Below are 27,293 nucleotides of genomic sequence, written 5' to 3' on the forward strand. Positions count from 1 at the left end.
GTGACTCACAATGTGCCAAAATTTAACAAACAATGGTGATAATATCAGAATATGGTGATAAACTGTATATTGCAACAGAAACATCACTGATTATGTGTAATGGTTATTCACTGCACTCTGAGACAACAAGTAAACTGTAATAGGCCGTTTATCAGCTGATCAAACGTTTAAGACCATCGCTCAAAAAATTACAAAAAACTCTCCAAACCAGATCAAAAGTTTTTCTCAGTGAGACTCAGTAATGAGTAGCTCCATTGCTCTTGTTTATCACTTCAAAAATTTGTTTGGACATGCTTGATGTGAGTGTTTCCAGGAAGCTTTTGGGACCATTGCTCCAAGTGGTGAAGATGACTTCACAAAGGGCATCAACTATCTGGAACTGATGGTTTTTTTTATAAACTTCCCTTGCCATCCATCTCCAAATGATCTCTATTGGATTTAAATCAGGGGAACATGTAGGATGGTCCCAAAGAGTGATGTTATTCTGCCTGAAGAGGCCCAGCATTGTGTGCTGCAGCATTGTCCTGTTGAAAAACTCAGCTGTTACCACACAGACCAGGGCCCTTAGTCATGAAGGATGCCCGCTTCAACATCTGCACGCAAGCAGCCGTCGTATGACCACCCTGCACCACCTGAAGCACTGAATGAAAAAGCCCCAGATCATGATGGACCCCCTCCATTGTGCCAGGTAGAAAACATCCCAGGTGGGATCTCCTTGTCATGCCAGTAATGTTGAAGCCATCTGTACCGTCATTTCATTCTCATCAGAGAAAAAAACTTTTTTCCACCTTTCAGTGTCCCATGTTTGATGCTCCCTAGCAAAGTCTAAACGGGCACTTTTGTGGGGCTGAAGGAGATGAGGTCTTTGAATTCATTTTTTGATTTCTGAAACCCTTCTCCCGCAGATGTCGTCTGATGGTTATTTCGCTGCAGTCGGCACCAGTAAGGGCCTTAATTTGGGTCAAGGACCGCCCTGTGCCAATTGGTTTCTCCAGCTCAGCGCAGGTGTAATTTTTTGGGTCTACCACTTGACTTTTTTGTTTCATAATGCTCAGGATCTTTCCAAAAATTTAGAATGACTGTCTTACTGCGTCCAACCTCAGCAGCAATGGCATGCTGCGAGAGGCCTTGCTTATGCAGCTCGACGATCTGACCACATTTAAGAAGAGACAGTTTCTTAGCTTTAGCCATCAGGCTATGACCGTGTGAATGCCTGACAGAAAATAAAAATTTTGAGCAGATTTTGGCTTTTATAGCTGGTGGTCTTAAACTTTTGATCAGGTGATAAAAAATAAAAAGATTTTAGTTTTTCTTTTTTTTTCTTGTCATTACAAGTTCAAAATGTTTTTTGTCACACTCCCTCTTCTTGCCTTTGCATATCATAGCTCTACTTAAAACCGCATTAAGGTCCAAATGTGCAAAATGCATATTTTAGCAATTTTTCAATTGGTCTTAAGATATTGATCAGGTCTGTATTAATATCACTGATTTGAGATCAGAATAATTCAAGTCATTCTGTTTATCTTTGCTTAAACCTCTCAAGACCCAGCGTCCACATATGTAAACATTAAATTTCTGCCTCAGACCAATGACACTTCTTTTTATTTTAAACTTCGACCTATCAGTCACATTTAGAGACACTGCCCACATCATCTTTTGGTGAAATCACATTACATCCATTTTAGTGAAAATACTCCAACGTATTTAAGTATAATAACACTATTAAAAACAACTAATAGACAACTCATAACACAAATAATCAAACTTCCTGTACAATTACCAAGTTTAGTTATTTTACTTATTCGGTCTTACTAATTCCAAATAGCAAGGTAAGTTAAAAATTGCACACCAGACAAAAGCTTGGCTCTTAAGAGGTTATATACCCACTGCAGTCATGTAGTGCTGCTGGTAGTTTTGGGAGATGAGTTGCTGTGTTTTAATGATATAGATGGAGTGTTGTGACAACAAAGCTGAGCAGTGTGTGTTAGATTTACAGCCTCTTTAGCTCCTGGAGTTTGTTTTGACTCTCGCACAGATTAAAGCATTAAAGCACTGTTACATTTGTGTGTGTGTGTGTGTGTGTGTGTGTGTGTGTGTGTGTGTGTGTGTGTGTGTGTGTGTGTGTGTGTGTGTGTGTGTGTGTGTGTGTGTGTGTGGAGATTACAATGTGTTCAGTGGTATTAAAGAGCTTAAAAAGGGACGTGATGGTCTTATCATTGTTCCTCGATGGTGTCCACTCACTCACATAGTAAAACAGGTAAGGGGAGATTTCAAACATTTTACCACTTAAAACTTAAGGTATCCATTTCAATGAAATGACCACGTTACACAGACGAGTCATTTTTAAGAAAAAGTTTCTGAAAATTACATCAAAATCATGACTAAGTCTACACTAAAAGTAATTCTTTCATAGAAAGCCATCATGAGTGAATGCTCAATGTGTGTGAGAGTTCTCGTGTGAGAGTTCAGGTGTGCGAGTATGTATCAGTGTTAGTGCGTTATGGTGCAAAATATCAGTGAGGTGTGACTGACATCTAGTGGACAGTTAAGCTACTGCTGATCAAATGCTGACTCAACATTTTTTTCTCAGAAGTCATGTTCAGGATTTGTCATCTATGGCTCGGTCAAGATTTTGTTTTGTTATTCATTATTACTGTGAAAGAGAAGAATGAGCCCTTTTTCTTACTGCAGAGGACTTGTAATTTACTAAAGTTTATATCTGGTCATGGAACAAACTAAAATGTATAGTCACCTTTTGTCATGACCTTAAAAGAAGCTGAAAAGGCTGTAAACTTAAAACAGACTGACTTTTCTGTACAGCTAGTTTTGATACCCAAACCTGCTGGCATGGGTCTCTGTTGGACTATAACTGATGGCATGTTGTTTAAACAGCCTTTGATTCAGTATGGCTGATACATTTGTCATTTGAGAGAAAAAGTCCAGCTCTGTGATTACTGCACTATCGAAATCATCTGAGAACATCAGCTTCTCAGAAAAAGTGTATCAAGCACTTCACAAGTCAGACATAATTCATAAGAATGATTGTTTTCGATTTAGAGGCAAAGAGAGGTGACTGATGCAGATCTTTTTTTTTCCTCGAGAAAATAACATTTTGTAGTGAATTCAGAAACATGTTAATTAATAAAAACATTGAAAAATTCACAGAACCTAAGTGATGTTTCATCAAATAAGGCTCCTGTCAAAGGCATTGACATTATATCCTGTCGCTGACATAACCCATAAGGAGACATGAAGCTTATCTTGATAACCACCAAAACGGAAAAGCTTTACCTTCAATCAACCTTGGAACAGAGAAGTGAAGCTGAGCTAGGGCTTAAGCCTCCTTGGAAATAACAGCATAGCACTTGCCTGTCAGTCAGACCTCCAATCCCCAATTCTACAAATTAGGGTGCTGATGCAATTATTACAAGTGATACATCAACTCCTTTTAGTTTGAATATGAGTTTTCATTTAACAGAGTGCCTGCAGCAGAGTGTACCATTGCTTAAAGAAGTTGGACTTCTACATTATTCTTAACACACACAGCAATCCAACAAGCTTTAATCAATATTAGCTTGCTTATTAATCCAAATTACTCTTAAAAGTGGTCATTTTTATATTATTTGCAATCCATGTTTCATGGAAAAAAAAGAAACATTTTTCAAAAAATAAAACCCAAGAGTCTCACTTTCTACTTTCTCACCCTAACATAAATCAGGATATAATGAATTTGGATAAAAATTCTGTACAATACAAAGAATATGTGGCATGGCAAATGCAGTTATTTCAAGAAATAAAATTATCAATCAGGCTTCAAAATATACATTAAATAATATTTGGGGAAAAAAGAAAGAGCGAAGCGTAGTTTTGTCTTAACTGAGATTTACATCACCAAACTCAATATGTTAAACTCAGCAGAAAACCTGTGATGCATTCTGAAACTACAAACCATTAGACTGCAGACTAAATGGACTACAGAGACCATCAGCCCAGAAATGAGCATCCTCTCTAGTGGTGATGGTGAGATTTTCCTTTAAAAAGCTGGAGGAGGACATGACCATGTTGGTACAGAGTGTTGAGAAGAGAAAGACAGAGAGGGTGAGTGAGCAGAGAGGGGCTAGTCACTCTCCTGTTAAAGGGACAGTTCCTGTTTTTTTCTCTCAGGATGTCAGCAGGTGAATCAGCAGGAACCAATCTGGTGTCTGTGGACTTTGAAATCTTTGGTCACGTTCAAGGTCTGTACGTTTAACTCTGCTCCTCCCTCTTCTTCTCCTGTTTTCTGCTGTGCTCTGAGAGTGGTGGCAGTAAACTGATCCACTGAGGCTTAATTTAGAAACAAGTGCAGCTCTGCTACAGCAAGCAGGACGGGGTCTCCCTGCAGGCTCACTTTCTGCAGCTCTGAAAATGAACATTACTGTTTTGTTTTTGCAGTTTTATTTGTTGCAGTATTTAGGAGAAAAATATACATTATTTATACTACAAATGCACGTATCTTGATTTATTTTATGGTTATATTTGTTAGTTGATTTGATAGTTCCCCCTTTCTGTCTCTCTGTTATCAACAGGTGTATGTTTCAGAATGGTGAGTTATTCCAGAAACTTCAGCCTCTGACACATGTTGGCAAATAGTTTCTGTCTGAAGTCATCACAGCTTTGGGAGGTTTTGGCACCAAAAAATCATGCTTAAGCTTAGAAGATAATGGCTGGTAACTGCTGCCCCTTTATTAATTCCTGGACTGATTTCCTGTTGCTGCCTATTTGCAAACCACATGACCTTTTTCTCATCCAATCTGCCATTGTGTATGTTTGTTGTCCCCACACATGGGATTAGTTGACTATTTCTTCATCTATTTGTCTTTTAGTTTTAAAATTATCGCACCAGTACGTCCAATATTAACCCTTCTTTTCTCTGTACAGTACACAGAGAAGGAGGGTCTGCAGCTGGGTCTGGTCGGCTGGGTAAAGAACACCTGGGGCGGAACAGTGGTGGGACAGGTTCAGGGTCCAGCTGACAAGGTGGAGGAGATGTAAGTAACACCTGAAGGCTTCACCTGCCTGAAAGAGGTACAAGGCCTGAGGAAACATAAATTCAAGATACCCAATCAGGTATTTTTGCCCCCTGAGTCTGAATCATTTGATTTTGAGTATCTGCCAATACCAAGTCCCGATCCGATACTTCTACTCTGAGACATCGTACTCCCAGCTTAGCAGTGGTGTCACTGTTGTGATGTCATGCCCTGCGATGTTTTTGTGTGGGGTTGAGCAATCTGTCTCTGTATAACCACACAACAGCAGTAAATACTTAGATGTTATATTTCACATTTGTTTGGAAATATTACAGATGTGATACAAAATAATGAGAATTCACGTTATACAAAGATATATATATATATATATATATATATATATATATATATATATATATATATATATATATATATATATATATATATATATATATATATATTTATTTATTTATTTGTGTGTATATATGTGTGTGTGTGTGTGTGTGTGTGTGTGTGTGTGTGTGTGTGTGTGTGTGTGTGTGTAAAACTGATCCTGATGGGTATGTAATGTCCGATTCCGATCAAGTCTGTAACTATGTGATTGGCCCCAATTTCCAATCACATAATTTGATCTGGAGATCCCTAATTAAGAACCTACATTTTGCATTGAAAAAGAAGCCCTGATAGTGAAAACTGCTGTTTCCTTTTCTACTTGATAATAATAAAAATAATAAGAAGAATAATAATAAGAAAAAAATAATAGTACTAATAATGATAATAAAATACCAACAACAACAATATTTAATATGTAGAGCATTATTCCAGATGCTTAAAGATGCTAAAACATTCATGCCCTACAGCCGTTCTGAATAAGTGAGTTTGTGAGTTTTTTCTGAGGGTAGGCAGGTCGGTACAATCGCGGATTTGTTTTGGCAGGGAGGCAGAAGAAGGCAGATTTGGTTACTTGGTTTGAGTGTTGCTCAAAGGTGAGGTGGCTGTCAAGAATGAGTCCAAGGTTCCTGGTGTGTGTGGAGGGGGTCAGAGAGGCGCTGTGCCGGTTGGGAAAGAAGCTGTGGGTGGTTTTGGTAAGATATTTAGTAACTGATTATTAAATCTGATTTTTCATAGTTAAGATGAAGGTGGCTGTCTTGCATCCAGGATTTTATTTCTGAGAGGCAGTTGGTCAGAGTGGAGTGGGCAACATCAGAGATGGATTTTCTAGAGATGAAGAGCTGGACGTTGTTGGCATGGCATGTTTGTGAGGTATGACTCTATCCAGGAAAGAGTGGTGCCAGTGATGTGGAGCTTTGATTCCAGGCAGGAGAGGAGGATGGTGGTAATGGTGTCAAAGGCAGTGTTGAGGATGCTGACAAGTCCAGAGTAGGAGCAGTTGTCAGTGACTCGGAGAAGGACTGTTATAGTGCTGTGCAAGCAGAAACCAGATTAGAATTCTTCATACAGATTATCAAAATTGAGGTGGGTTTTGAGCTCAAAAGCGACGGTACGTTCCAGTATTTTGGGCATAAAAGGGAGATGTGGTGGAAATGACGATTGTCAGGGTTGAGACCAGGTTTCTAAGAAGGGGGACTTGAGGCTGGCTGCAATAGCTGAGGGCACTCCATCAGCACCTGTAATAGAATCCCAGTTTTTAAAGCATAGACTGGCACTTTTAAAGTCTGCTAAATAAAAAAGCCAAGTATGAGAGGTTTGTACATTCAAGCATAAAAAAGAATGGCTGAGCTAGCTGACATGTAGGTGTGTTGTGGGCTGTTTACCTTTTCTGCATTCATCAGATCTCTTCAATTCATGTACATGTCATTGCTTTTATTACAACCCTGTCAAGTAGAATATACATTACCTTCTTTTTGGAATTTTTAGTCTGATAAACCGAAGCTTTAAAGACTTTTGAAGCCAAACTAAACTTAGTTTCACTGAAGTAAAGGTTCTTCCTCTGCTGTTTGAAGGTAAGTTAGTTGTCCGTTCACCAATGTTACTGTAGCAGCTTTTTTATATGACTCAGCCTCTAGATGGCACTCTTCCCCTTCACAACAAAACCCTCCACAACAGCTTTAGGTTGGTGTAATGTCACACAGAGAGCTGCAGTCTGTTCATGTTTCTGCTTTAACTCTAGGAGAGAAACGTCTTCTCTTAATCAAATTATGAGCCAGTTGTTGAACTTATAGCATCCTGTCCGGTGTTAACGGTTCTGACTAACAATCACCAATCTGACTGAAGTCTGAGCTCAGATTGTTTTCACTTCCTCTCCCTTTGATGGGAGTGATGTCAGCAGGGTGTGGACATGGAGTTCAGATGACATCACTGCCTCCAGGGATCCTGATCTCTTCACTCACACACATGAAGAAAAACACACTGCCAAGAGACAGACAGCGTTATTATTCTTGGGGATTGTTTCTCAACTCCTTGCAGTTTCAGATGGGTGGAGCTGCCTGCCCCAGAACTTGGGGGTAACTGTGAGCTTGACTCAGGGTGTGTGTAAGACCTGCTCTGCCTGTCCAATCTGCAATAACAACCCTCTAACCATATATTATCCCTTACATTACATTAATGTTAATAATTATTATAAAACATGGAGAAACTCTGTGAATTATAAATCAGTATTTGAGTTTTTAAACCATGAAGCTGGAGAGTGTTGACTGCTCCATCCAGAGACTGTGGCATGTTTTTAAGAGAACTGAATATTTTAATGACATGAAGCAGAGTATTATTCTCATTGTTTCGACCTCTGATCATATTTGATTTAAACTCCAGGATACAAATATCAGGTTTAGTCCACAATAGGAGGAAATTAGAGCTGATTTGGGGCTTTCTCTGGAGGTTTTATTTGAACAGCCAATAAATAATGTTTAACCTGACGCTGACTTTTATTCACACTCTGATTCACACCCTCATTCATTGAAGAGATTAAATACACCAAACTATGTCCGCCCATTCTTTCAAGCATCTTTTCAATGTCAGTGTGCCCATACTCACATCCTTCCTCTAAACTCCACTTTCACCATGGCCTCACTTCCTGCCGGGCCTGGGAAACAGGAAGCAGCTGTTCCTCTGTACTGAGGGGAGGGGGGGTGACATAATGGAGAGAGGGGCGAATGAGACAGCAAGAGACTCACAGGAGGGATGATAAAATAGGGAGAAAAAAAGAGAAAGTGAAGAATGTTGTAAACCTCAGCAGATGGAGGGAGAGAGAAATGAAAAGCTGCTGGTGGTGTGGGTGGTTTCCTTTTTTACCTCTTCAGGGAAGAAAAACTCCAAGAGTTCAATGAACACAAGGAAACATGGAGATAGAAATGTACTAAAATAGAACTTGCAATGAAAACGTGTAATCAAGAGAAGAAGATGAAAACATGAACATGTTCTAGTTAATATCAACCTATGCCAGCCTACAGACTATAAAACCTGTAAATGGACACAATCATTAAACTGAAGTCGTCCTCTGTTTTTGGTCAATATTGTTTACAAGCAGCCATTAGAATTGATGAGAAAATTATACTTTATCTTCATACAGAAAAAGTCATCTCCAAGCATTTGCCATTTGTTTTCAAGCCTCTTTATGTAATTCCTTTCTTGACAAACTGATTTTAAAAAAAATGTATGAAGAATGTTGCCTTACTTTGATAGTTTGGTCTACATCATTGAAAAAAGATGTCAGAAAGGAAAATACTGATTTATAGGGCTTTTTTGACTTCATTGGATCAGACATCTGAAGAAACAGGATATGGAGGAGCAGAGAGGGGGAAACACACCACAAAAAATGTTTAGGGCCAGGAGTCAAACCAGGGACTCCTGTTACAAGGGTGGTGTAGCCTCTGTACTTCGGGGAGTAAACTCAATCAGATTAATTTCAGAAAAAAAGTAAATGTTTCTGTTTGACTAAAAGCTTTGTGAGAAACAGATTGCATCGTGGACATGTTTTTAACCTGAAATATGGGAAAATATTAATTTTCTCCTTGTCTCTAAAATCACTTTTGAGTTTAAGAATGAATAAAAAAATGGGCTCATATACCTCCCAGCATATATTGTTGATAAATTGTTGATAAATTAAAGGCAGTCAAAACTCGATTTTCTTTCAGTTTTGGCCATAATTTGACAATTGATATTGCATTTGAGCAACATTTTTAGCTTTAACATTATGTAAAAGAAATAAACTGAACTATTGTCAGTACTTAAAAAAAAGATGCTTTGAATGTTGGTGATATGATCACCTTAACCTAAAATTATTAATTGTCCACGTTGTCAAACATTGTCCTCACAACTATAAAGTGTTACAGAGGATTACAGATCAGTGTGTCATTCAGAGGAAAACGGCTGTAGATTTCAAACCAGCAAATATCCAGCTGCTGAAGATTTAACACTAATCTGTGTGTGTGTGTGTGTGTGTGTGTGTGTGTGTGTGCGTGTGTGTGTGTGTGTGTGTGTGTGTACAGTAGAGTAGTAGGTCATGCATCAAATCAGTCTACTGTAGAGAAGTTTTTCTTTTTTTTTTTGCCAAAATTAAAAAAAGTAGGACAGCTCGCCTCTCATCCACAGAGTCTCTCCCTCGCTGTGTGTGACTCCCCCTCCCTTTCTCTTCCTCTCATGCCTCCTCATTTTCTCTCACTTGCTCTCTTTCTCATTTCTGACTGAGCTGCAGTCAGTGCGGCTTCATGGACGTGACCCTGATCCCCTGAAAGCTTCTCTAATCTACAAACACACGATAGGAATCATCAGATGGTCACAAAAACAGTCCGTGGTGAAACAGTCTTTCTGCGGCTGAACAGGCTCAGACTCTGAGGCTTGAATTTAGCCACAGGAATGTTTTCTCTTTCCCATCATGCCCCTGAGTTACCAGATGCTGGTTTGACCCCAAACTGGCTGATTGTGATTTTTTTTCCTTTTTAGTCTCTTGACCCCTCTGCCTTTTGCTTGTCCAGTCAGTCATTATGCACACTGCCCATCTTCCACATTGATCTTCAGCTGTCTTTGGCAAAATAATGTCCAGAAAGTATGTAAAGAAACAGCAAATTATGTCAGCAATAACCAGGCTTGACCTTTCTACTCATCTTCACCACCAATCTGCTGCTAAGCCTAGACTATCTTAAGTAGGATTTATTAGCTATGAATTTAGGGTAAAAACAAAAATTTCACAAAACAGAAAATGTGGGCATTTGCTAACCCAGTTGTTGACCAGCTTCTCCTACTTTTAGAGACATAGGGTAGCAAAAGCAGGCCAGTAACTGGGAGTTGGAGGTGTTTTGATCAAATGCCAAATTTCTAATGCAGATACGGGTGCCAGGCTCTCAACATCCAGGGCAGTTATATCATTACAAAATATCTGTCTGAGGTATTCATGTCAAGAAGAATCACTTCTGCCGGGTCTGTTTCAGGTTGCAAAACTTTTAGGTCATCCTGTTTTTTATGTCTTTAAGGCATGCTTTGAATTTAATTGACTGATTGGTTTCACCTGGCTTTATTCTTGTGTATAACAGTGTCATCTGCATAACAATGTACATCGTGAAGGGTTTCTGGTTCGTTTTGCCTCAAGGTTGTATATGACAGACGGAGTGGTTTTATTCCAGTCCCATTAATGAAGGATTCTTTTATTTTGAAGAATCTTAAATTCATGGAAAATAAATCTGCCCAGTTTCTTTTTTAAAATATGTATAAGTAGCGTGTAGATGCAGCCATCTGGTGATTTTTTGTAACGTCTCGTGATGTGATTTTTATTTCATGTGTTTCCCCCTCAGGAAGGTGTGGTTGAGCAAAGAGGGAAGTCCTTCCAGTCGCATCACTAGAGCCTCCTTTACCAACCAGAGATCTATTGACAAATTAGAGATTTCCGGCTTCAAGACTCGCTTCTGACCAACAAATCAAACCAACCCCAGAAGAGCTTCTGTTCCTTCCCCAAACTCAACACTGAGAGCTGCATCTGGAGTTCAGAGCTGTAAAATGACAAACTGTAATGATGCCAGTTTAGATGTTGAATCTATGCTGCTAATAATTCAGTGAGTGACGATTAATTAATCATTGGGGATAGAGTTTTATCTATTGAAATTATCATGGGATATTGAGTTTTTTGCTGTTGTTACATACCCATCTGTGCAGCAGAGCCACAGCCATCACTCAAATTCACCCACAGCTGTGGCTGAAGCTATAACAGCCCCTCTGTGTGTGAAATACATGTGATTAAGATATTTGTCATTAGTCTGATTATTGACATTATGTATCTATGAAATTAAATTTCAAAATTTGATGATGTAAATGTTGTTCTGAACAATGCTGTGACTACTTTCTGAATTCATTTCTTAATTTCTTATCCATTTTCTTTATCCATTATCTTTACCAAGCTTTTCATTTTTGAGGTCACACAGAGTTAGAGGCTATCCCAGCCGTCATTTGGCTCAGGGCGGGGTGCACCCTGAACAGGTCGCCAGCCTATCAAAGGGCTAACATAGAGACAGACAACCTAAAAGCAATTTATAGTGACCAATGAACCTAATGAGGGTGTTCTAAGACTGGGAGTAAGCAGGAGTACCCACGCATGCACATGGAGAACACGCAGACCCCACCCAAAAAGGAACCTGCTTAACAGGGCACCAGGAACCCTCTTGCTGTGAGGAATTAGTGGTAACCATTGCACCATCATGCTGCCCTCTATCCATTATTAATACTGATGATTACTCTTCGAGAGTTGCAGTGAAGCTTAAGTTAAATGGTTAGGAGGCAGGGTTCAATCTTGATTGATTAACCGTCAGTCACAGTGCTGACTCATAAACTATTCACAACCTCCTTTGAATCAAACACCGAAAACTTGATTTGTGTAGTTTTCCTCAAAGTCCGTATAATATTCTCTTTGGGATGACATGATTTATTAACCAGTAAAACAATGTGTAGGTCAAAATCTTAATTTTTGGCAGCAGGTGAAGAAGCACTGGATCCCCTGGAATTTGATTGGAGCCCCTGGGTGCCACTCCAGATGATTGACATGTGACGGCACCACACGCCTTGTTGAAAGGAGCTGCTTACATTTTATGACGCCTACGATTGCCAAGTCCCTCCTGTACAGTGGTTTGTTTTGTGGAGATACAGCCCAATTGGTGGAAGGCTTGAAATGGGCCTTATCAGCACGAAATTGTCTTCAAAAAACAGCATTTTTTTTCCAAAAGTTGAACCTGACTCCCACTTCTGAGAAAACCCATTGAGGACACTCCTAGGGACCTCAGGGACACATCCTCAGATTTGGGAGCCCTCAGGGTTTTTTTGTGGAGATACAGCCCAATTGTTGGGAGGCTTGAAATGGGCCTTATAAGCACTTAAAAATAGCCTTCAATAAACAGCATTTTTTTCTGAAAATTGGACCTGAAACCTGCTTTTGGGAAAACCCACTAGGGATGCTCCTAGGGACCTCATGGAAGCACCCTAGATGTTTTGGAGCCTTTGGGCTATGTTTTGTGGAATTACAGTCCAAATGGTAGAAGACTTTAAATAGGCCCTTTCAAGCCCTTTAAATTAGAATTCACAAAACGGAAATTTTCCGAAATTTGGCACAACACTTGGTTGTGAGAAAACACAATGGGGACACTCCAAGGGACGCATCCTGGTATTTTGGGAGCCCTCAGGCTTTGTTTTGTGGAGATACAGCCCAATTGGTGGAAGGCTTGAAATGGGCCTTATCAGCACGTAAAAATGGCCTTCAATAAACAGCAATTTTTTCTGAAAGGTGGACCTGAAACCCAGTTCTGGGAAAACCCACTGGGGACGTTCTTAGGGACTTAACGGACGCACCCTTGAAGTTTCGAAGCCCTCGGGCTACATTTTGTGGAGATACAGTCCAAATGGTGGAAGGCTTAAAATAGTCCTTTACAAGCCCTTGATACCAGCCTTCACAAAACTGTGTTTTTCCGAAGGTTAGACCCGAAACCCAATTCCCAGAAAACCCACTCAAGACGCTCCTAGGGACCTCACGGACACACCCTAGAAGTTTCAGAGCACCCAGGCTTTGTTTTGTGGAGATTCTGTCCAATTGGTGGAAGGCTTAGAATAGGCCTTGTAAGCCCTGAAAAAAAGCCCTCACAAAACTGCAATTTTTTTCTGAAAGTTGGACCCGAAACCATGTTCTGAGAAAACCCACTGGGGACGCTCCTAGGGACCTCAGGGATGCATCCTGGGATTTTGGGAGCCCTCATGCTTTCTTTCGTTGAGATAGAGCCTAATTTGTGGAAGGCTTGAAATGGGCCTTGTTTGCATGTAAAAATAGGCTTCGAAAAACAGACATTTTTTTTCCGAAAATTAGACCTGACATTTTGTGGAGTTATAGCCCAATTAGTGGAAGGCTTAAAATAGGCCTATTATGCCCTTAAATTGGCCCTCATAAAACTGCAATTTTCTGAAAGTTGGACTCGAAACCCGGTTCTGAGAAAACCCACTGGGGACGCTCATAGGGACCTCACTGACGCACCGTAGAAGTATGGAGCCCTCAGGCTATGTTTTGTAGCGATATAGCCAAATTGGTGGAAGGCTTAGTATAGGTCAACTAAGCCCTTAAATGTTGCCCCTCAAAAAACTGCAATTTTCCAAAAAATTGGACTCGAAACCCGGTTCTGAGAAAACCCACTGGGGACGCTCCTAGGGACCTCACGGACGGATCCTAGAAGTTTCAGAGCCCTTGAGCTTTTTTTGTGGAGATACAGCCAAATTGGTGGAAGGCTTAGAATAGGTTAATTAGGCCCTTAAATGTTGCCCACAAAAAACTGTGTTTTTCCGAAAATTGGACCCGTAACCCGGATCTGAGAAAACCCACTGGGGATGCTCCTAGGGACCTCACAGACACATCCTAGAAGTTTTGGAGCCCCTGGGCTATGTTTTGTGGAGTTACGGCCTATTTGTTGAAAGGCTAAAAACAGGCCTAATTTCTGCTGAAAAATAGCCTGCAAAATTGTGTTTTTCTGAAAATTGGACATGAAACCCGGTTCTGAGAAAACTGTACAAATACTTATCAAACCAGTATTTTGTGGGGAGTTCTTTTGTCATAGAGAGGTAATGGAAGAGTTATTGGTTTCATACATAACATCTCTGACAGTTATTTTAGAAATATCTTCTTTTTTTTTTCAAATGAGAGTGATGAATGAAGCATGATTCACATTTGCAGCATTTATAGTGTAGATGATTTTAGTGACTGCAAAAGATTCTGATTATCGTTGAGATTTTTTAAGTTAGTTTCTGCGATTTTACCCATGACTTACCCTTTGTGTCTTTGTTTAACCTCCAGTGCCTCATACATCTTGTGCAATAAAACCCTTAAACTGCTCCCCTATGTCCAATTGAAAGTGTTTAAGAAAGTAGAATTAGTATTTCCTTTTTGCTTGTTAAACTAATAATACTTTTTGGATAAACTTGTGGGGGTTCAAGACTCAATGCTGACTGTCAGTAGATATAATGCCTTGATGGATAATTTATTAAAATTCTGTTGTAATCAGGCATATTTGCTAACTAAAGACTTTTTCAAAACCCAATGGGCCTCCATTTTTCTTAAAATCGTCTCATGCATTGCTGTCCTTGTGTGAGAAATGTATAGCTAGTGTTAATGTGACAGTAAGAAGTGGTGTTTGGACCCAAGCCCAGCACAAAAAAGACCATAAATGTCTTTGGATGAAAGAAACTTAAACAATTCAAAATTCAAAACAAGGCAGCGGGATTAAAACCAGGAACCAGTGCAAAAAAGCAATAAGTCCCCAAAAGGCCATGGCTGAGGACAGGCAAAGGATCAGAACAGGAAACCAAAACAGAATTAAATGCTGGAAAGTACTGTGGGGATACTGAGTACGGTCTGGATTAAAAACAGGTCTGATAGCAGATGAGCTACAACTGGGTGCTCAGGTGCTCTGTGTTACCTGATGTACAGGTGAGCATGTCCAAAAGGCAGAATGGTGAAAGAGAGATGAGTGGGAAAAATACTGCACCCAAGTGGCAGAACTGTGAAAGTGTCCACAAAAAAAATCAGGTTGATGGAATTGGATTCAGTAGCTGATTTTTTCTAAATTCCCATTATCACAGCCATGACAATGCCTGTGAGTGGGTGGAAGGACATTATTGTTGAAGCTTAAAAACTATGTGCAGCAGACAGGTATCTTATTTCTTGATCTGAGACAGTTTATCCAGCACCTGACCCGCTGTTTTACTTGTGCTGTATATGCACATATTTTTCCAATGCATTATTCCTTTTGAATCTTGACTTTGATCCGAATATTGTAAAAAAAAAAAAAAAAAGGCCTGCCTTTAAACCTAACTTACTATGTGGGGGCAATAGTCATTAGTTATTCTGTATAAAAAAGTACTTTACTCCAGTAAGAAATATAATGCTTATTTGTTAATGTTTCGTCACAGCAAAGCTTTGTGTTAATAAAGCTCTTTCAATGAATGTATGAGTTGAAAGTTCACGCATGTAAGGGTATCTGAAGCCCAAAACTTGCTGTCAGTCATAAACACAAAGTGGTTCAAACATAACAATAATTTATTTAGTGCAAACATATTTTGAAACTATCGTAACAAGAAACAAAACTGTACAGACTAACACAAACTTTTAAAAAAATACTTCAGCACACTGACTTGGAAACAAAAAGTCTTAAAAAATGAAGCCTTTGTAGATGACCTAAAAGTGTCACTTCTTTAAAAGTCTGGTCAAGACGGACTGCAGACTTGCACCCAGCACACTCGCTGTCAGTGAGGAGTCATGAAGCCTGCCTTTTGGGTCAGCAATCCATACTGTGTCAGGAACAGATGGGTGACGTTGCAAGCTATGCCCGTCATGGGCTGGGAGAGCTACAGAGTCAGGGAAGCAGTCTTGGGAAAGAGACACAAGGACATGAAAATAATTTTGGAAAGATGAAAAGGCAGAGAAAAAAAACAGCATTAAGAGTATGGATTCTTTTAAAAATTAACCTGAAACTGGACAATGATCAGCTCGTCATCAAGCTCTGCCGGAGCCTGATAACAAGCCATTCATTTGAATCAGGTGTGCTGGAGTGGGGTAACATCTAAAACATGCAGGGTTCGGTAACACTGATCTAATAACTGTCAACATTGTTTTGCTATGCTTGTACATTAAGAAATAACTTGCAGGTTTGAATATTGAAATTGTATATTGACATGCATGATGACAGTTTCTTACAACTTTTTCTCAAGTTTTGGGTCAACTAACCCCAAAAAGTGCGATTGAAGGGTGTAGAGGTCCGGAGATGAAGGGGATTGCCGGTCAGTAGCCAGTTAGCTTACGTTAGCCCCCCCTAACTAGCATTTAGCATAGCTTAGCTGTAGCGTCGAGCTACATGGGCGCGGTTTCATCGCCTAATCACAATTTAGCCCGCCCACGCTCTGTCTGGACTCCGCTTCTGAACCGGAGCCTGGCTGCACCGGAATGCTGCATTTCCACAATGGCCGCAGCCATGGATTGGCTTCAAAACCGTGGCTCAGAACAGATGGGTGACGTCAGCGACGCTCTGTTCATGTTTTGTTCAAGCTCCCATCCTGAGACTAGTCAGGAGAGGGAATGTCAGGTAAAACCCAGCCGACCATCCCCAGGTCAGAGCACCTACAGGAGCAGTCTCATGCTCAGTTCATGATTTTAGGTTCAGTTTTAGATGTTTTGAATTTTACATTACTGATAACGTGAGTTGTTTTTCAATATTAGCTGCAATTTTATTTTGTTTGTACTATTTTCAATTTTTTTGTACAATGTAGATCCATCAAAGGAGGACACAGAGGCCTCTGCCTCTGACAAGGATGATAGTGAGCCTGGCCTACAGCTAGTTTTCTCCAGCACTGTTTTTATTTTCTCCAATCGGAAAAAAGCACTATTCAAGGATGTGTGAGTATGTACCAACTGAGTGTGAGTTAGTAACTATAACTATGTGAGGGTGTAACCAACCAAGATTGAGTAACTGGGAGGTACTGAGAAAGTACAGAGACTTTTTGCAGGCTTGTGAGTGTGAGTAGATGTATGTGTGCATGTGCATTTTCATTTGTGTACAAGTTGTTGAAAAATTGTTGCCAAGTTATGTTTAACATTTTGTATATTGTGAATAAAATGAAAATTACATACACAGATCTCATCTCCTGTGTGCTTTATCTATGCTTAAATATACTTCTGTGTTTAGTTTCTCTCACTGTAATTGATGTTCGAGAAACAATTTATTGACAGTCTGTGGACCCCCTGAAATAGCCATGGCCACCCTTTGGCCACCCCAAGAATAAAAGTGTAGCTCCAGCCCTGCTCTTGAGGCTGTTTTAATGATTATGAGTGGCCTGACCTAAATCGGGCTGTGTGGAAATTTTCTCACATTTCCATTGAGCCTCTCTGGCTGAAGGCCAGAGAGACCTCTGCCAAATCAAATATGGCATCATGAGTATTACTGTGTTGAAAGGCTAAGAAGAAAAATATTTGAGAACTGTAACCTATTTAGAGGTGGGATTTGCCCTCTACATTTTTTAAATTATCCTTTAAAACATCAAGCTGGTAATTAAAACTTTATATGATGAAAACAGTATTCTGAAATACAATGAGCAAGTCACATAAACCAATCACCTGTCATCATCCCCATTACTGATCACAACAAACCCTGACACAGCAGGGACTGTTTACAGCTGTGACTGCGACTGTGACTGCGACTGTGACTGTGTGTGTGTGTGTGTGTGTGTGTGTGTGTGTGTGTGTGTGTGTGTGTGTGTGTGTGTGTGTGTGTGTGTGTGTGTGTGTGTGTGTGTGTCCGTCTGTCTGAGACTGAAGCACATTCAATAGGCACACTTAAAGAAGTATTAGGCAGGGAATGTGGAATTTTTATGAGGTGAACTTGAAAATGAAAAATAAAACACCAAAATGGTCCTTTAAAATTCATTCTCTGCTTATACATATCTGATAACCCAGTCTGAAGCATCTCACAGTGTGTGTGTATTTTTGTGAGTGTTAGTGCTCAGAGACCAAGTCTCCCTGGATACAGTGTTAGAAGTGGACGCTTTGTCGTCATGCCAACCCATCCCGAGACTCACACACTGATCACAAACATGCACCAACACACACACACATACAATCTGCATAAGAGATGAGGGGGTGTTGGTTGTTTGAATAGGATCTTGATGTAATGAAACTCTTATATAACAGTAGAACACACACACACACACACAGCTTGAGCACAGGATGGACACACTGACCCTCCATGCGCCATCATGGCTAAGCTGTGTGTGACTGGTTGGAGTTGGGGCTGTAATAGATTAAAAGCTGTAGGCGTAGTCTCTACAGGAAATGCACAACTCCACCTACAAGTTTTTTTTTCCACTTCATTCTTCTAAAAGCCCACATATGAATTCATACGATTTAATTCTCTGTCCAACCAGAAAACAGGAAAGATTGTCTACATATATCTTATGTATGTACGCATCATATGGGCAAGAGCAGAGATTAGAGGTGCCATTTTGTCCGGGGTCTGGGGTCACACGGAGAACTTGAGTCAGGACAACTTACAGGACCACTCACACACTACAAGTTAAATTAGGAGGTATAGCTCTTTTCGGGGAGTGTTCTTTTATACATGAACAGCCAAGGCAGGGACCCTGGGGTTGAGTTTGGTTGTGAAGCAGTTTGCAGGAGAAGCAGGCAAGTAAAAGCAGTTTAAATAAATTAGAACAACAATTTTGCTATCTGCCAGTTGGAGTGTAATCAGTTGAGCTGTCAGCTCGTGGGGCTGGAGTTAAGAGCAGCGGAGCTTGACTTTGTGGCCAGCCCAAACTAATGCTATGTTCAATGTGTTTTTTCTTTTATTTGTTTGTTTTGTTTTGTTTTTTAAATTCTGTGAATAATTATTTCTTTATTATGCTTTGCTTAACATGTTTACACATTTTAACTTTGTTTTGGAAATATACTTGGTGTTGAATGGCATACACGTGGACACATGGTTAACTGTAATTCACTGCTTATTAGAAACAAAATTTTCAAAAATAACTGAATGATTCTTTTACTTAGATGTTACTGTATGTAATCATATTCTTTCTATTTCTAAGGTTCTTTTTGAATTCAAGGACTGACATGATACGGCAGCAGGGGTCCCCAATAGTTGCTGCATGGCAGTCATCTCAGAGTCAGAAAAAAATGACTTGCTGTTACATCACCTGGCCTCTGAATGAACCTCAAAGGAGTGGGGCAGCAGAGGGCACTTTAGGGACTGATATACACTTTCATCTGGAGACCATTGCATTTAGGAGGAAATGACTTTGAAACAACTGACCACTGCAGTGACTGTGCACCAGATGATTTTAGGAAATGCAAAATCACTAATTTTTCTACTAGCATGTCAGTTATCAAACTTTTGTTAATTTGCTCTTGAACAAGAAGTATCTTTTGTTAAATGTTCAAGTGTCTTATTGAAATTTCAATAACCTTCCAAAGCTGCTGAACCAAAGCCCGTCTCAGACTGGACAATCAACAGCCCAATAAAAGCTCTATTACCCTCCACCTCCAACACTTTCACACTTACTGTTGTTGCTCTGCAGAATCTAATACAGCAAATAATAACACAGGCTCTCTCCTACACACTCACACAGCTATCATTAGAGAGGGGGACAGAGAGGAGAGAGGAAGGCCACCCACACACTTCAACTACTGCAGAAAAGCTGGAAAAAATCCACCAGCCTTGACCCTTCTTCTTCTCCTCTCCTCCTCTTCCTCCTCCTCCTCTTCCTCTCCCGGCAACCAGTTTGGCATCCCATAGTGGTCACCATGGAGACACCACTCAGTCTGGAAGTGTTTGTGAGAGAGATACAGAAAGGAAAGAAAAGTTAATGTCCATGTCTTTCAGCAGTCTTCCTCTTGTCTTTGCTTCTCTGTCCTCTCCGCTTTTCTTTTCACCTTCCCTCCTTTCCTCCTCTCTAAGCTGTCTCTCCTCTCCTCTTTTTCTTCTCCATCCATCTTTTATCTCTCTGAAAATCTGACTGCTACTTAACTGCCCACACAGTTAGTCTTATTCATAATGACACACACACACACACACACACACACACACACACACACACACACACACACACACACACACACACACACACACACACACACACACCTGAGTGGGTGCTGACAGCCAGCTGTTGCCAAGCAACGTGCTGAAGTTGAGTCTAACTTTGCTGTTAGAGAAACAGTGACATTCAACTCAGGCACCATATTTTCTTCTTTTCTCTGTTTTATTTTGCAGCAGCAGATTTCATGTGTGACAGAAATGAAACAGAGAGAATTTTACAGAGCAGAGACACACATCACCACACATCACCACACAACTACCTTCATTAAAACTCGGAGTACATTAGTGTGTATAAAAGGTTTCCAGGGATTTCATTTGCTCATAAACAGACTAAATTCACAATATACAGACAGTTGGCTGGGGGAGATACTGACACAGAACCATGAAAATTTCCAATATTCCTGAGCTTGGAGTACCCCGGGAAATTTTAGGAAACTTTCCTAAAATGTACCAGAAATTTTTTGCATCCTTTTGTAACCCTAGTTCCTACCAAGTTAGAAATGAGGCTGATGTGAAAGTGCTAAAAACTGATGTTCCTTGAGAGTCCACTTGAGGTTAGCTCCAGAAGCACAAGAAACTGAATACACACCATTACAAAGAAGCCAATCTTTACAGCTATCATAAAGGAGGAGGTGGTGGGTCTTGAGATTAGACCATCTGAAAGCCACTGCCCAACAGGATGAAACATTTTTATGAGCATTTAACAAGTGGTAGAACAAGAGTTTTTAAAATGAATACTATGCCGTATTGAAGAAGACTTGAAGTGAATTATTGTGACTTGTTAAACTTGTTTAAAAAAAAAAGATGGTAACTTGAGTTAAAAGATCAGCTGAAAAAAAGTATTTTCTCTTTCAACCTACACTGCAGAAACTAAAATTAAATCAAGTATTTTTGTCTTTTTTTCAGTTGAAAATGTCTTTTCAGACTTAATATGAGCCATGTTCACCTGACTAGTCCAGAAAAATGTCTTGTTTCAAGTTATTCAAAAAACAAAAATGAGGTCTGGATTGCTTTAAACAAGTTTAAAAAAAATCTGCCAATGGAAGAAGAGAAAAGTTACTTCTGTTTAGAATTTATTCCGGTTTCAAGCAAATTTTCAGCATTTTTTTCTTATTCCATTAGCAGATTTTGTTTCTACTTGTTTCAAGCAATTCAGACCTCATTTTGTCATAAAATAACTTGAAACAAAAAGTTTATAGTTGGTATAACTCCCCTAATATAGACTGGTGTTGGATGGAAGCCTACTCATGCAAATCAATATCTTTACCAGCTTTAATATGTGCTCCTATAAATGGGCATCCTGTTAAATTCTCTTCCAATCCAATTGTCTTGTCTACTGTAAAAATCTTAAAACAGTTTAAACAGCACTTCAAAATCACTTCCCTTTCCCCACTAATGCCCATCCATGATAACTATCTATTTCTACCCCCCACACTTGACTCAGCTTACAATCTGTGGAAAGAGAAAGGGCTGATAAATTTTGAGCAATTTTTTGAGAAGAATACTTTTATCTCTTTTGATAGCTTTCAATCAAAACTTTCCCTTCCTTGAACTCATTTATTTAGATATTTTCAAGTCAGAGATTTTGTTCGCTGTAACTTTCCCAACTTTCCCCAAAAACCCCCTCGCACGCTCATTGAAGAAATTCTTTGTCTTCCTGCAGTCCGTGGATTCATTTCAGCTGTGGTAAAATTAATTTTCTCATCGTTATCATCCCCACTAGCAACTAAAGGTACATGGGAAAAAGAGCTTGGTGGTACCTTATCAGACGAATGGTGGCAGAGGGCCCTTGACAGGGTTAACTCCACTTCATCTTGTGCCAGTCTGACATTAATTCAGTTTAAAGTCCTACACAGGATTCATTTTTCCAAAGCTAAACTTAAAAAACTTTTTAACACAAGTGATATTTGCGACAGGTGCTCTCTGTCACCAGCCAGTCACACACACATGTTTTTCTCTTGTCCAAGACTGAGCTCATTCTGGTCCTCCTTCTATAAGACACTCTCAAAAGCTCTAAACAAACCTCTGCTTCTGAGCCCTTTAACCTCAATTTTTGGTGTGCCTGAAGAATTCACACACTTTACAAACAGGGAAAGTAGTTCTATTGCCTTTGCATCTCTGGTAGCCCGCAGACGCATATTACTACATTGGAAGGATAAGAACCCTCCTTCTCCCAACTCTTGGCTAAAAGATCTTATGTCATTCCTACACTTAGAAAAAATTAAGTATTCTATCAGGGGGTGCTCTGACAAATTTAGCAAAACTTGGAATCCATTTCTTAACTTAATTAACTCTACTTCCTCCTTAGATGTTTAACAAAGATGGATGTAATTGAGTTTAACTGGTATCATTTTTATATCTCTTTATTTTCTATTCTTTTTCTTTTTCTACTGTCCAGTCTGGAGGCTGAAATAGTCCAGTTATTGTAAGAGGTGAGACACAACATATACAATTTGCCATTGTCAATCTTTGTTTTTGTGCTTTTAACCACTTTGACATACTCCTCTAAAAGTCCCTTTTATTTTATTTTGTTTTATTTATTTATTTTTGAGTTTATTGTTCACTCCTCCTGTTCTTTTTCATTTTGGAGGAGAGAGAGTTGTATTTGCTTATAATCAATACTTTTCTTTATTTAGTCTCTGCTGGGGGGGGGGGGGGGGGGGGGGGGGGTTGTTGTTGTTGTTGTTGTTAGAGTTATAAGAGGGGAAAAAAAAAAAAAAAAGGGTGAACTATATTCTACCTAATTGTACATGTACTATATCCTGACCACCAAATAAAAATATGTATGGAAAAAAAAATAACTTGAAACAAGACATTTTTTTTGGACTGACCAGTAGAATGTGGCTCATATCAAGTATAATAAGACAGTTTTTACTTAAAATAAGAAAAAAACACTTCATAAGATTTGCATAAGAAGTTACAGTGTAGGCTCAAAGTCAGCTTCATCAGCCCCTTGGTTTTGCAATGATACATGAAAATCTATTAAGTGGTCACGCTTGAAGCTGAAACATGTAAACATCTACTGCTTTGACTCATGGGTCATTTCGGGAGACTACAGAAAGATGGATCCATCATGGACATTCAGCTGATCGTCTGGTTTAACAGCTACCAAACTTCACCACCTTCTCTGCCATAACTTAGGTGAGAAAACGTTCATATCATGATCAAGGGGGCATGAAGATAAGGACTGTACGTTTGCAATAAAAAATAAGGCCAAATAATTATGTCCATTCTATGAAAAGGATTCCTTTAGGGAATGCCAAAATACTACAAAAAATAGACTTCAGGGCCATAATATTTAAAACATGGACTTTCAAGTTTCATTATTCTAAAACAGGAAGGAAATCCAACATGATAGCCATCCAAAGCTTAAACAAAGCAGCCTTAAGGCCCCAGTTTTTATCATACAGCCCTAAAATATTTTGCCTTTAATCAGGGTCATACTGTCAGTGATGCAGTGTTAGCCTCATGGTGAAACAGGAGATGAGATCAATGGGTGCTGCAGATAAAGTCAAGGTTTGCCTTTCAGGCCCAGTTATTGTATAACAGTTTTTGTCAATATTTTTGGGGGTCATTTGTCTTTACACCAAGACATCCCAAAACAAATGAAAAAAAAAAAATTTTACTTGTTTGTTGAGCAGCAGAGTCCTCCACTTAGATGCTGTGACCTCTGATGACAACAACTTTTTTTACAGAGCGAGAGAGAGAAAGAACAGGAGGAAGAAGGCAGACCGGGATTTTCAACACTGACAGGCAGCAGCTGCATGATGAGAATTACCACTGTGACCTTTGACCTTCTCCTCACCATCCTCCAGCACAAAACAAACATGGCTGCAGTCTGCTGGACATTTCAACATGGTGTCTGGTATCTGAGTGATAATCCCCAGCATGCACACACACACACACACACACACACACACACACACACACACACACACACACACAATGACTAAATAGTGTGCTTGCGTGTGAGTCATCAAGAGCCCAAAAAGACCTTCAAGGCCAGATCACATTCTGCCCACACACACACACACACACACACACACACACACACACACACACACACACACACACACACACACACAGTGCTGCATTGCCTTTGAGTGCAGTTGGATGACCTTCAGACCCTGAATGCATCATTGCATCATCCCCAGTGTGTGTTTGTTCATTTGTGTGAAGCATTCTCCATCATTGTGATGTCATGACAACATGATATCCACCATCCAGGAGCCTGAGTGAAAACTGGGCTGTGTTTTGTTTTAGAGGTAGGTCTCTTGTTTAAATGTGGGATAACTGAGATTTTGAGCCCTGTGTTTCCAACAGCAAAAACACAAAATTGACTCTGATACGTTGGTTACATGATGCAAACCTGTCTCTCACTTGCTCAGGGTGGATTTTCTAAAATATTAGCTCATCCTTGCTTTATTCAGAAGTTTTATTAACAAAAGACTTGGCATGAAAGAATCTGGGTTAGGTTAAAACAACAACAAAAAAAATGTAAGTGATTGTGCTGACACATGCAATTCAAGAGGAGACTAGGAATTTTGTGCACATGTAAACCTAGCTGGAGCATCCAATCTAAGATTCAGTCTCTGTTTTTGGTCTCCTCCACCTCCCAAAAGAAATGTGTGACTCTACAGAAGATCTCTAAAAGCATATGCTGCTATTTGATTCTTGACAGGTTGTACCTTTCCTCTCAAAACAATGCTATTAACTGCCCCCTCTAGCGTGAAGGTCTGTCAGACTGAGTGCCACCCAAAACTCAAGTAGTAAGTGTTATTGAAGTCAGAAATGATCCGGCTTCCTGCAAGGGGAGTCTGTCCTTAAGTTTGAAGCGGAATCTGGTCTCTCCACTTTCATTACGCTGTGCGTATGACTTCAAATTTTGCTCACATCTTTGAGTTACTGCTGCCAACCTGTCATTTGCCTGTTAAAGTCCTGATGCTGATTTAGAGGCAGCAGCATGGCTCATTGTGAAGGAGCGTTTCTGAACGCTCCTCTTCCCTGCTCAGCGCGTATCTCTCTCTCACCTGGTCGGAGAGCTCGGGGCCGGGAGCAGAGCATGTTTCATCGTTCCCGCGGAGCCAAGCTCCGGTAAAAAAAACTGAGCCCCACAACTTTCTCTCAGCAGGACCGCATTTATGTCCCACGGTCCCGCTTCTACACACGGTAACCCCGTGGTAGGCTGCCAAGGATGTACACTCTGCTCCTACACGACAAAGACACGCACGCACACAAACGCTCACCTGCTACTGAGGAAGTGTTCCATCCTGTACGAGGGCCCAACCGGGGCACTTCCTGGTCACGCAGTAAATAGCGCTTGTTGGCGCGCTTGAGAGAATCACGTGACCACGGACTGCACCATTTTAAGTTGGTTTGTGTCCTTTTGTATTTATTTAGATTGTATGAATGAATTAACAGCCATATGAAGAGCATTTTGGTTACTCATTTTGTCATCATAAAGTTGTTTCCTGATTTATTAATTTTCTGTTGCAAAATATTAAGTTATGCCTCAAAACCCTGTAAATTGTTTGGTTTGCCAGGGGAGGGGCTAAGGGGGTATATAAGGGGAGCTCTGCTCATTCATGAGGTGTGCTTGGCCTAGTGGCATTGTGGACAAATAGCTGCCCGAGTAAGTCCTTAAAAGCTGCTGTGAAATACTTTGTTTTGCTTGAAGGCAGCACTTCTGACAAAGTTCGACATCTTACCAGAGATGTATCGGCAGAAGTTCAGGTCCATGACAGTTCCACCTAGAGAGAACCCAACAGAAACTTACCATTGCTTAAAAGGTCTCTACCGACGATGGATTCGTCCAGCGCAGCACATCAAGGAACAGATCGGCAAGCAGATCATCTTGGAACAGCTTCTACATGCATGCATCTGCACTCGGGTGAAGGAGCACGAGTTGATGGAGGGGCTAGCTGCAGCCAAGCTAGCACCCCAGTACCTCAATGCTCGACAGGGAGGCCCAGCTGCTTACCAAGGTGGTCCTGGTCGTCAGTCTTCTTCACAGCCCAGACCAGCTGCCAAAGCCAATCCACATCAGCTTGGAGAACCCAGCCATGACTTCCAGCCAGCATGGTCCAGGGCCCTGTTCTACGAAGCAGGATTACTGCCTAGCGAGGTAGCTTTGAGGATAGGTTCTGGATTCCCTGTTCTACGACACGGGATCACTCCTCAGCGAGGCGAGTCTCCATGGCAACATACGCTGAACGGCTAACCTGCTCCGGGGCAGGTTAGGTTCCAGATTGAATTGTGGCTGACACAGGACGAGACTGGGACCAGTGGTTGCCCTTCCTGCTTATCATCTACCAGGAGGTTCCTCAAGCTTCCACTGGTTTTTCCCCGTTCGAGCTGCTGTACAGTTGGGAGGTCTAGGGGCCACTGGACCTGCTGAAGACCTGGGAGGCTCCTGCAACCGGTGCCAGTGATCGCAGTGTGGTCCAGTTTGTGTTGGAGATGAGGGACCGGCTAGCACAGTACCAGGACGAGGCCAAGGTCAACATGCGGGAGGCGCAGCAGACTCATAAGGCCCGGTACGACCAACAGGCCAGACACAGAGAGCTCCAGCCCGGCCAGTCCTGCCATCCTCCAACAGCAAGCTGCTCCCAAAGTGGCAGGGCCCATACACAGTCCTCCGCAAGATGGGCCCTGTAACCTACAAGATCCACCATCCCAACAAAAAAAGGCAAAGCAGGTGTACCACGTCAACCTGCTGAAGGAGTGGAAGGAGGCTCCAGCTCCGGTTGCCATGGCATCCCTGATGGTGACAGAGGTAGACAGCCAAGGGGGAGAGGAGAAGACTACACTTGCCAACCTTAGCCAGTCTGTTCAACCTGCCCAACACGATGTCGTAGTTCGATGCCCAATGCCCCGGAGTGAAGATCTGCAGGAGAAGATTGGCCGGGCAAGGTTCATCACTCTTGACCTTTGCAAGGGCTACAGGCAGGTACCCTTTGAAGCATCCAGTCGCCCGTACAATGCCTTCCGGACACCTGCTGGCCTCTTCCACTTCACGGTGATGCCCTCTGGCCTCCATGGGGTACCCACCACCTTCCAAAGACTGATGGACAAGGTCCTGCAGGGGTGTGAGGAGTGCAGCACTGCCTACCTGGATGATGTGGTCATCTTCAGCAACACCTGGGAGAAGCACCTGCAGCATCTTGAGCAAGTCCTTGACCAGATCCAGCAGGCGGGCCTGACACTGGATCCTACCAAGTGCCAGTGGGCCAAA

The 27,293-nt window shown here is 40.9% G+C and overlaps 1 protein-coding gene across 1 annotated transcript; it reads left to right on the top strand.

Annotated features, from left to right (window-relative positions):
* Positions 1-4,062: 4,062 nt before the first annotated feature.
* Positions 4,063-12,090, top strand: LOC141795126 (acylphosphatase-2-like). Its single transcript, XM_074675900.1, has 4 exons — positions 4,063-4,235; positions 4,566-4,582; positions 4,918-5,027; positions 10,751-12,090. Exons 1-4 carry the CDS (start codon positions 4,166-4,168, stop codon positions 10,863-10,865), a joined length of 312 nt encoding a protein of 103 aa, XP_074532001.1. The 5' UTR covers positions 4,063-4,165; the 3' UTR covers positions 10,866-12,090.
* Positions 12,091-27,293: the final 15,203 nt, after the last annotated feature.

This window comes from Halichoeres trimaculatus, unplaced genomic scaffold (genome assembly GCF_033239565.1).
Source record: "Halichoeres trimaculatus isolate MK-OKI-2021-1 unplaced genomic scaffold, fHalTri1.1 fHalTri1_scaffold_8, whole genome shotgun sequence".
Lineage (NCBI taxonomy): Eukaryota > Metazoa > Chordata > Actinopteri > Labriformes > Labridae > Halichoeres > Halichoeres trimaculatus.